The sequence below is a fragment of the Rhincodon typus genome, chromosome 35 (genome assembly GCF_021869965.1).
Source record: "Rhincodon typus isolate 14 chromosome 35, sRhiTyp1.1, whole genome shotgun sequence".
In the NCBI taxonomy this organism is placed as follows: Eukaryota; Metazoa; Chordata; class Chondrichthyes; order Orectolobiformes; family Rhincodontidae; genus Rhincodon; species Rhincodon typus.
Window position 1 is genome coordinate 22401869 of NC_063366.1, and position 11132 is coordinate 22413000.

Below are 11132 nucleotides of genomic sequence, written 5' to 3' on the forward strand. Positions count from 1 at the left end.
ACGTACCTACGGAAACTTTTAGTGTCAGTCTTAATGTTCGCTGCAAGCTTACTTTCATACTGTATTTTTCCCTTCTTAATCAATCCCTTGGTCCTTCTTTACTGAATTCTAAACTGCTCCCAATCGTCAAATATATTATTTTTCTTGGCCAATCTGTATTTTTGTTCAACATGGAGGAGTACTATTTCATCAGCTGAGGGAAGATGGTGATAATCAGCAAGAGGATTCCTTGTTCATGTTCAACCTGATGTATTGAGACGTCATCGATCCAGAGTCAATGTTGAGGACTCCCAATTGTAAACCACTGTGGCACCACCGCTGCTGGGTCTGGCCTGCTGCTGGGACAGGATATACCCACGGATGGTGAAAGTGCTGTAGCGGACACTATAACATTGTGAGTGTGAGGCTGTTGAGTCCAATTTCTTAATATCCAAACATCTAATTTTGGCACTAGTCCCCAGATGTTAGTAATATTAGTAGTTAGGGATGATAGAGCTGTTTTTGCTGTTACCTTTTCCGGTGTCTAGGTTGATCCCTGGTGGTCCATCCAGTTTTATTTCTTTGTTGAGATTTCATACCGAATGAGTGACTTATTAGGATATTTCAACCACATTGCTGTGGGTCAGGAGTCACATGTAGGCTAGACCAGGTAAGGATGGTAGATTTCCTTCCCTGAAGGAAATTAATGAACTAGATTTAATTTTTTTCTTTTATCAACAATTGACAGCAGTTTCATGATCATCATTAGACTATTAATTCCAGGATTTTTTTTATTGAATTCAAATTTCACACTCTGGTTCAAATCCCAGAACTTTATCTGGGTCTCTGGATTAATACTCTAGTGATATCACTGCTCCATACCATTCCCTCTCCAAGTGCCCCATAACCTGTGGTTGACAAAAAGATAATTAATCTCAGATTTAATATTAACAATCAACCAGTTATCCATTGCCATTTGTTCCAAACCTCCATCACCTTTTTTGTGAAGAGGAGTTCACAAACCTCACATTTGAAAGGGATTGAATATTTAGACTTTGTCCTTGAATCTGCCTGACTGGTGGAAATGGATTCCCTCCAGCATCCTATCTCTTTCTCTTAATACCATGGAAACTTGGATAGAATCACACAGTAACATTGTCAATTCCAGTAAATATGACGTTAAATTTTGTAGCCTCACCTTGAAAATCTTGAAAATCACCTTAATCAATCTAGGATGCACGACAGTGAATAGACCCTCCTGCGATGTACAGTGCCCACAATCAGTTCACAATGGTTCCACGTCTGGTCTAACTAGGGCATTGTATGACCAAAGAGTGACATCAACTCCCACCCTCCTCCAGGTGGAAAACACCTACTTTCCATCAAACCATTTAGATTTGCTACTTGTCCATGACATTTTAATGATCACTTAAACTGGATCCCCGACCACTCCCCACAACAACCAGCCATCCCATCACCCTACCATATCTCTTAGTGTCTGCCCTGTTTGTAACTTCTCACCATTTAGAATGAACAGTGTTCTATCCATTTTGGGTTCAAAGTGAATGCCCTCCTTTTGGTCTATATTGGAATCCATTGGCTACAGTTCTACCCATTCGGTTAATGTCAATTTTCCATTGGCGTTTTATGCTTCCACACACACACACTTTGTCACAACATGTCATTGGCAAACATGAATTTCTGCCTTACCATCGAATCACTCTGTATCAATAGATAAATCCAGTCACATCATTCTGTATCAATGGATAATTCCACTGTTGTAGAGGGCTGTGGAGGCCAAGTCATTGAGTGTCTTTAAGACAGAGATAGGTAGGTTCTTGATTAGTAAGGGGATCAAGGGTTATGGGGTGAAGGCAGGAGAATGAGGTTGAGAAACACATCAGCCTTGATCATATAGCAGAGCAGACTTGATAGGCCAAAAGGCCTAATTCTGCTCCGATACCTTATGGCAGAATGGTCTATAATGTGAATAATTGAGCCCTTGACTCTAACCAGCAACAAGAATGAAACCTTTTCAGCCAGGTCAAACCTGTGAAACAGTGTGGCCACACATCACACTGAGGATTGAGCAGCTCTCAGTTGGTGCTGAGGGATTTGGACATTGTTTGGGATCTTTCTGAGCAGGTGAGGGGTAATACCGAAAGACAATATGAGTAATAGGACTCAAGGTTAGCAACAGGACACTTCAACATAAGACCATAAGAAATAGGAACAAGATTAGATGATTCAGCCCCTCAAGCCTGCTCCAACATTCAATAGGATCATAGTTCATCTGACATTCCTCACGTCCACTTTCCAGCTATAACCCTTGATTCCCCAACTGATGTAGACTCTATCCATCTTTCTCAGTCTTAAATATACACAAAGATTCTGCTCACACAGCTTTCTCTTGCAAGGAGTTCCAAAGATTCACAACCCTTTGAGAGAAGAAATTTCTCCTCATCCCAGCCTTAAATTGGCACCCCTTTATTCTGAGACTATGCCCGCTGGTCCTAGACTCTCACATGAGGGGAATATCCTCTCAGCATTTACCCTGTCAAGCCCAATTAGAATCCTATATATTTCAATGAGATCCCTCTCATGTTTCTGTACTGCAGTGAGTAGAATCCCAACCTTGATTATAAGGAAATGCCTCAATGAAAAAGATCATTTTAGTCAACCGACACAGTAGCAAAACATCCCACCGTGTTGGACAGGAACTGTATCCCAACTCACTCCACGTTCCATTCATTCATCTCCCTCCCACCGGACTTCCTAATTCTCTGTCTCTGATCTATAATCAGCTCGCAGTTTGGCAACGTCGCAACAGTTCAATATTTCTCTTTGTTTTCAACACGGTCTGGAGTCCTGCCCCCACGTCCCTACCCCAGCTCTGCCATCTCCTCCAAATCCACAACACTCTGATATTTCTGTATTTCTTTAATTTTGACATTGAGTGTCCCCGCTTTTCATCCCTTCTCCAATCGCAGCCATGCGTCAGCTGACTAGAATCTAAATTCAGAAATTCACTCAGTTAGACTTTCTTCGTCCCCATCTCTTCACGCAGCCCCGCCCCAACTTGAGGGGCTGCTTAAAACCACCTCTCAAACCTTATCTTGTTCTGTCTCTCCGTATCAGGGTTTGTACGATAATGTTCCTGTCACGTGCTTTACATGCGTTAAAGGGTACTACATAAATGCAAATTGAATTTGAGGCAGAATTTGGCACCAGACACACAGAATCTCGGCTGAAGGATAAAGTCACAGAAAGGAAAGGGATATAGAGAGTCTCGTGGAGACAATTCTAGAGGTTAGAGACAAGGCAAGCAAAGTAAAGGGAGTCAAGAGATGGGTGAGGGCAACGGGTGATACTGAAGAGATTAGAATTGGAGGATGTGTCTTAAAAACCTAAAGAGGGAACACAGTAAGAAATTGTTTTTTCATCTATAGAGTTATCAGCATGAATGACTGAGGTGTATGGAACCAAACTATGTTGGAGTTAAGGGCCAGATTGGCCAACGTCCACTTGAATGGCAGAAGATTCTTGGTGGGCTGAATAGCTTCCTCCCCGTGTTCTTATGAGTCGTTAACTGAAGCTCAGCCAGTCAAAAGGAGATGGTGACATAATGGTGATATCACTGGACGAGTAATCCGGAAACCCCGAGCTAATGTTTTGAGGACATAGTTTAAATCCCACCATTGCAGATAGTGAAGTTTGAATTTAAACACAGAAACTGGAACCTTAAGAAAAGTTTCCCTAATGACAAATATGTCATAAATAGATTGTTGTCTTAAATCCCATCTGGGTCGCTAATGCCCTTGAAGGGAGGAAATCTGCTGTCCTTACCTGCTCTAGCCTACATGTGACTCCAGGTGCACAGAAACTGAGTTGACTCTGAACTGACCCTAGCCAGCTGCTCCATACAGGGGCAATTAGGGATGGGGCAACAAATGCTGGTCTTGCTAGTGACACCTACACCCCATGACAAAGTTGTCAAAAATTAAGAAGGAATTTAGTTGCCCAAGAAAATCATTGAGTGGGGGAGAGGAAGGGGAAGGAAACCAGGGCCGGTATCACAGAAGTGCTCCAGGGCAGATAGAGACCATTTGGCCGAGCATGTCTGCACTAGCTCTCAAAACGAGTATTTCACTGAGGGACATTATCCAATCCTCTCCCCCATAACCCTAAAGAATTTTCTTTCACGGTTGAATAGTCTGCTTCAAATGTTGACATAGCATTTTTTTAAAATTTGTTGGATGCGAGCATCCCTGGCTAGGCCAGTATTCATTGCCCAGAGGGAAGTTAAGAGTCACATCTAGGGCAGAAATTTCCCTTCCCTAAAGGACATTAGTGAACCTGATGGGCTTTTCCAACAATGGTTTCATGGTCATCATTAGATTCTTAATTCCAGATATTTATTGAAGTCAAATTTCACTATCTGCCATGGCAGGAATTGAAGCCCAGGTCCCCCAGAATATTACCTGCATCGCTCTTGCAATAATACCACTATACTATTGCCTCTGCAGGAGTAGAATGGTTCTCTCTGTTCTTTGACAGTGGGAACTGCTGATGCTGGAGAATTTGAGATAACAAGGTGTAGAGCTGGATGAACACAGCAGACCAAGCAGAATCTTTGGAGCTTAGAAGATCCTCAGCTGATTTGACAGGCCGATGCTATAAGGACATTTGCCCTGCTTGGGGAAATTCAGAACATGGGTCAGGAGTCTCAGAATAAAAGGTCAGCCACTCATGACAGAAATTCCTTCAAAGGAATATGAATGCTCAGAATCTTTTACCCCAGTGAGGTGTGGATTATCCATCATTATTCATCAGGTCAAGATTGATAGATTGTTGAGTAACCAAGGAATTCAGGGATGTGGGGATCCTGCAGGAAGAGGGTGTTGATCAGACAAAATTTTGGAAGGGCAAATCAGGGCAGGATGTATACACTTAATGCTAAGGTCCTAGAGCACGTTGCTGAATAAAGAGACCTTGGGATGCAGGTTCACAGTTGATTGAAAGTGGAGTCGCAGATAGGGTAGTGAAGAAGACATTTGATATGCTTGTTTTTATTGGTCAGTGCATGGAGTATAGGAGTTGTAGCTGTACAGGACATTGGTTAGATCACTTTTGGAATAATGCATGCAATTCTGGTCTCCCTGCTATAGCAAAGATGTTGTGAAACTTGAAAAGGGTTCAGAAAAGATTTACAAGGTTATTGCCCAGGGTTGGAGGATTTCAGCTACAGGGAGGGGCTGAATAGGCTGGGGCTATCTTCCCTGGAGTGTTGGAGGCCGAGGGGTGACCTTATAGAAGTTTATAACATCATTAGGGGCATCGATAGAGTGAATTCAAGGTATTTTCCCCAGGGTAGTGGAGTCCAAAACTGGAGGGCATAGTTTTAAGGTGAGAGGGGAAAGATTTAAAAGGAACCTAAGGAGGAACTTTTTCACGCAGAGGGTGGTGTGCGTATGGAATGAATTGCTAGAGGAAGTGGTGGACGCTGATACAATTACCACATTTAAAAGGCATCTGGATGGGTATATGAATAGGAAGGGTTTAAGAGGGATATGGACCAAATGCTGGCAAATGGGACTAGATTAATTTAAGATATCTGGTTGACATAGATGATTTGGACCAAAGGGTCTGTTTCTATGCTGTACAGCTGTATGACTCTAAGATCACGTGTTATGGTAGAATAAGCTCAAGGGATCTCCTGCTCCTACCTCTTAGGTTCTTGGAAACTGTCAGGACCTCTATGTGGGTTAGAGGCAGAAACCTTCATAATATTTAAAAAGTATTTACGTGTGCACTTGTGATGCCAAGGTGCACAAGGTAATGGGCCAAATGATGGGATTGGAATAGTTTAGGTGCTCGTTTTTGATTGGCGCAGACTCAATGGGCCGAAGGGCCACTTTCTGAATTGCAGACCTCTCTGACTCTAATGCTGAGAGTCGGGGAGGTAGCAGTGAAGGTACAATGTGTTCCTCCTGCAGTGAAGCTCAGTACGAAGCTGTGAGGAAACCAGGAGAGAGTCTCCCCTCACGATATCCTGCGAGAAGGCAAACACCGTCAGCAAGCAGAGAGAGAGAGAGAGAGAGAGAGAGAGAGAGAAGGCCCTCTTTTGTATCAAAATACTTTATTGAATAAAAATAAATAAATAAAAGGTCCTTATTATTAAATACATTCCAAAATAATTCGACTGTTCCCAGTGAAATTGAAGCAAGTGTTTAAAATCCACAATCACGAAGACTATGTTTTAACACAACTCATTGCCTTCTACCTGCCACAGATACATTGTTCATTGTTGGCTTGCACATCTAACTGGAAATATTTGTGCATTTCACTCAGGTCTCCAACAGATCCCAAACACAGAGCCAGTTGCCAATTGGATTCCCAGCATTCCGGACTATCGGCTCTGGAAGGTGAAGAATATCCCCAGGGTTAGGGTGCGGGAGAAATCGGTGCTTTTGCAAAAAGGGGACTTGTTTTCTGTTCTAAGATGCTCGTGTGTGGGGGGCCAGGTTCCATGGAGTGGGGCAAAACTACCCTGCAGAGAAGTACAGTAAGCTGACCCCAAACATGAATCTTATTGTATGTGTGGAAGCAGGAGAGGAGGTGACTTGGTCAGAAGCCCCGAGGAGGGGAGTGACTCAGTCAAGGTGATGGTGTAATGAACACGAGTTCTGTTAGCGGCTACTAGTTCGAATCCCAACACGTCATCCAAGGAGTTTAAATTCTCAGCATTAACACAAATGTTTTGAACAAAAAAAAAGTGTCCCTGGGATAGGGACCATGAAACAACTGGGGGCTGTCAATGACCCACCCAGTCCTTTCAGAAAGGAAATCTACCTTCTTTGCCCAATCTGGCCATTTTGTGACTCCCATCTCACAGCAAGGTGGGTGATTCATAATTGCCCTCTGAGTGGCCCAGCGAGCCAATGAGTCATAGTCATGAAGGCAATCATAGAAGGGCAATAAGTACAGGTCCAGCTTTCTGCACACAGAAAGTAAATCTTGGTTTCAGTACAGTAGGGATCAAATTAGGAGGAAGGTTACACAGAATTCTGATAACTAATGGTTTTACAGAATGACCTTTGATTCAACAGAAAAGAAGGGGAGAGACACACAAGATAAAAGGTTACTGATCAGATGACAATCTTGGAGTTGCCACATTCAGGACTGATAAGGGTGTGTGTGTGTGTGTGTGTAGCAGTCAATGGATTTGGTTTTTGCAAAGGATGCAGAGCAAGTGGACAGTGCAGACTAATCAGTCATTGTGTGCTGTCACAGGGCCAGTCACAAAATGCTTTAACAAGCATGGGTTACATTCGATTCACAATGGCTTTGCAATAAAATCACAGCGCCCAACAATAAATTAAAGATGATACTAACTCACTCACAGAAGAAGCAATAATGATTTACATGTGTATAATGAGTACATTTTTGAGGCAGACGTTTTTAATATGAGACTTAGTGCCATTGCATGTTTGACTGGCACACAGCCCAGTATTTCTGAGATATCAGGCTGTTTAAGGACTGGTTTAGGCTGAGCCTCTCACCAAGTAACTCCAGGCACATTGGCATTAGTGTATCCCCGGGGATTCTCAGATGAAATAACATTTGTCATAAATTAAAACATAGCAGTTTAAGCATGTGCACTGCAGAGGTTTTCCAAACAATCTTTTTAACACATCAGCTTATTCAGAGCTCAATTATTGCACAATTGTTCCTTCAGATGGTCATTACGGTCGGGAGGGGGTGGGCCATCTGTCTTTGATAAAAGGAATCTCACATACAGCAGGCAAAATAAAAGGCATTTTACTCTACCGCTCCATGTAACCTCCTTGCCCGGTCCATATTTCTTAACTTAATCCCCTCAGAGTATCCCTTCTCTCTCATGTCCGAATCTAGCTTCCTCTTAAATACAAACAAACACATCACCCACTCTCAGCGACACCGAGTTCTACATTCTGGCCAGTCCCTGAGCTGCCAAGCTTCTGCCCAATTGCCCATTGGATTCATTAGTGGCTCTGTTAGATTGCAGGCCCCTACATCCCGTCTCACCTGCAAGGACCAACAGCTTCTCTATATCAACCCTGGGAAAATCCCTTGTATTATCAGTAACCTCTTGTGAGGTGCTACAGCAGATAGTTCGAAGGATGCAGGCCTGTTTCAGGGAGTGGAGGATAGGGGTAGAATTATGGATACCAGTCCACGTCCTTTAGCTCAAGGTAACCAAACTAATTCAGCCACGGTCAACTCAGAAGTGAGTGGGACATTGAGAAGTATTAACTTTTTAAAGTTAACTTTTGAAGTTAGCCATCATTGGCTGAGATCACCCATCGGAACCTTTCCAATCAAAGATGTCAATGAGGAACAGAGGGTGGGGGGAGGGGAGGAGGAAGGGGTGCTAGAAAAAGGGGTGGAGGGGGGGGATAGAAAGTGGGAAGGTACAGGGTGTAAGCTAATGCTGGAAGCACGTCTGCCCCAGTGGGTCACAGCGGTTTGCAGCTCAAAAAAAAAGCTCCTTGGCCCATTGATTCCATGCAACCACTTAACGATTGTAATCCCATTTTCTAGCACTTGGCCCATAGCCTTGTAAGCTTTGACATTGGCATCTGGACCATTTATCCACCTATTGGGGGGGTTGCGGGGGGGGAGAAGCAGAGTGTGGTTCTGCTCCCAGGGATTGGGCTCCAGTGATTTCAGTATCACGTCTCCCACCTACTGCCTCCCTCCCAACCACGCCATGACCCCTTCTCAACTGTACATATTGTAATTACAGAAGGCCATTTGACCCATCATGCCTGTGCTGGCTCTCCTCACATCCATCACTCCCACCACCCCCCACATTCCACCCCTTGAGATAATGAAAGATGCCTGCTCTTGCTCGAATATCACCCCCACCCACTTCCTGTGGGACTGTCAGAGCCAGCACAACCGTGAGACTGCCATCTCCCCTCAGCCCCGACCAGTCATCCCAAAAGAAATCACTGAATTCTAGAAAACAACAAACATAGACACGTCAGGGGGAGAAAGCCCTTCACAGGGCAAAGATTCCAAAGAAGGTCTTGCCTTCCGTCTTGTCCAAGTACTTGACCACGTTCTCGGAGACCCGTGAGAAGATCCGGTCGCCTGCCTCAAACTCAAAGATGGCACCCTGGTAGGAGGTCTTGAACCAGGGGTCAGAGTGGCTGCCGTGGTGGCAGACGGACTTTGTGGCCCTGAGCAGGATGGTCTCTTCTGGATAGGCCAAGGAGAGCTTGTGAACATCGTGACTCAGGAAGATGGTGCTCTCCTCACACTGGTCGTAGTGGAAGACCACCTGTGTGTAGATGAAGTAAAAGCCTGGTTTCTTGATCAGGAGGCTGTTGTTTGAGAACTCAACGCCGTAGGAGAACGCGATGCCCGCTTGCTCCTGCCATGTCAGTTTGTCGGACACCAGGGGAATGGGATTGGCTGGGAACGAGAGGGGAAAGAGAGAGGAGAGGGAGAGAAGAAAAAAACGAGTGTCACTTATCACGATCTTATTCCCAGTTCCACACCCTTCCCAACATGACCCCTACATTAGGGGAGGGGACATGCACTTTTTGTTGTTGTTGGATGAGAGGATGAAACATTGACAGGTAAAGGCATCCGCCAGCTCAGATCTGGAGGTCTGCTTCTCTCCACACAGATGCTGCCAGATGTGCTGAGTACTTCCAACAACTTCTAAACTTAAGGAGGCATCTCCAGTACCCGCAGTCTTTCACCCTCCTATTCCAGTTGAACCCAATTGCACTGGGAAGGGCACAGTGCCTTCTACTGCCCTAACCAAGTGCCACAATGCCAGGAGATCACTCTCTCCCAGACATGAGGGGCACTTGGACACAATGGTCCTTTACTCCTCCCCTTCAACACCCAACTTCACCCTCAGACCTTGGCCCTTTTCTTCATCCATCTCGCTGTTTAAAATCCATGCAAGACAGCAATTGTAGTGTGTGGGAAAGAGCCATTCAGCCCAACGTGTCCAGATCTAGCACCCAATGGATCCCTCAGCTAAAGCACCGCTTTGACAAACCTCTTGGCTTTGGGTCATACAATGGTATTGCTGAGTGGGAGCCAGTTCAGCAAGATTTTCCAGGGAGAGTTTTTGGGACAGTGGGGTGGAGAGTGTAACAGACTGGGGTGGAGGTATAGAACCTACAGCCCATTCAAATTCGGACATCCGAGAATCTGTTTCACTTTGCTTGGTCCTGAGACACAACTCAACCTACTCCTGACACTGACTGCACTCCCAGGAGTACATCAAATGTCTTTAAAGTACTTTGAGGCATCCAAGAATCAAAGAATAGTGACAGAATAGAAGGGAGCCTTTTGGCCCATCTTATCTATGCTGGCCACCCAGAAGATAAAAACATGTGAAGGCACTATGATAAATGCACTTTTTTTTTTTTTACATTTTACAGAAAATAAAGCATCAATCTGGTCAGCCTTCGTTCCTCTCTATGCCATCAGTATGTAATTACAGGAGAGCAGGTAACTCACTACTTCAGTTCAGATGGTGGAAGAGCCCAGAGACCGTCAGTGCTCAGCAGTGAACGCCAGAGGGCAGCTGCTGAGGGGGAGCCAGAGATGGAGGGGCAGGAAAGCAGACACCACAGAAGGAGGTGGAGGGAGAGGAAACTGTCATATCCCGAGGCTAGCGACCAACGACATCTGAGGTTAACATTCTACAGTTACAGTAAACATACACCGATCTGTGTAGTGATATGCTGCTTGCGCTGCCTATCATTACGAAGGTTAATAAACCCAGCCTTCAGCAACCCGTGAAACGTCAGCTAATCTGAACAAATACCTGTCAGGTGAGCTGCAATTCTTGGCCGTGGGTCACTCCCCACCCGCTTCATGAGATGAGGCAAACCTGGAAATGGAAAAGATGGAAACTCAATCCCTGTTGTATCACTCTCAGAGCGCAGACTGACAGACACAGAGAGGGGGAGGTGTTCATGTGTGCATCCACATCTAGAGGCAGTGGCTGCCAGGTGGGAGGGGATGGAGAGAGACAGAGAGAGAGAAATGCACAGTCAGAGAGAAAGATAAAGGCAGACAAAGAGAGACAGACAGGCAGCGGCAAAGAGAGACAGGCAGCGGCAAAGAGAGACAGGCAG

The 11132-nt window shown here is 44.9% G+C and overlaps 2 protein-coding genes across 2 annotated transcripts in view; one reads left to right on the forward strand and one right to left on the reverse strand.

The window, feature by feature from the left end:
• LOC109938303 (zinc-binding protein A33-like) overlaps positions 1-11132 on the forward strand; it is a 246902-nt gene that overhangs the window by 173416 nt on the left and 62354 nt on the right. The window lies entirely within an intron of this gene.
• LOC109916901 (lymphotoxin-alpha-like) overlaps positions 8377-11132 on the reverse strand; it is a 4103-nt gene continuing 1347 nt past the window's right edge. The window contains exons 3-4 of the mRNA XM_020516657.2: positions 10820-10885; positions 8377-9441 (exon numbers count right to left, since the gene is read on the reverse strand). Of these exons, the coding sequence (XP_020372246.1) occupies positions 9026-9441; positions 10820-10885 (482 nt within the window). The 3' untranslated portion in view covers positions 8377-9025. The remainder of the gene's footprint in view (positions 9442-10819; positions 10886-11132) is intronic.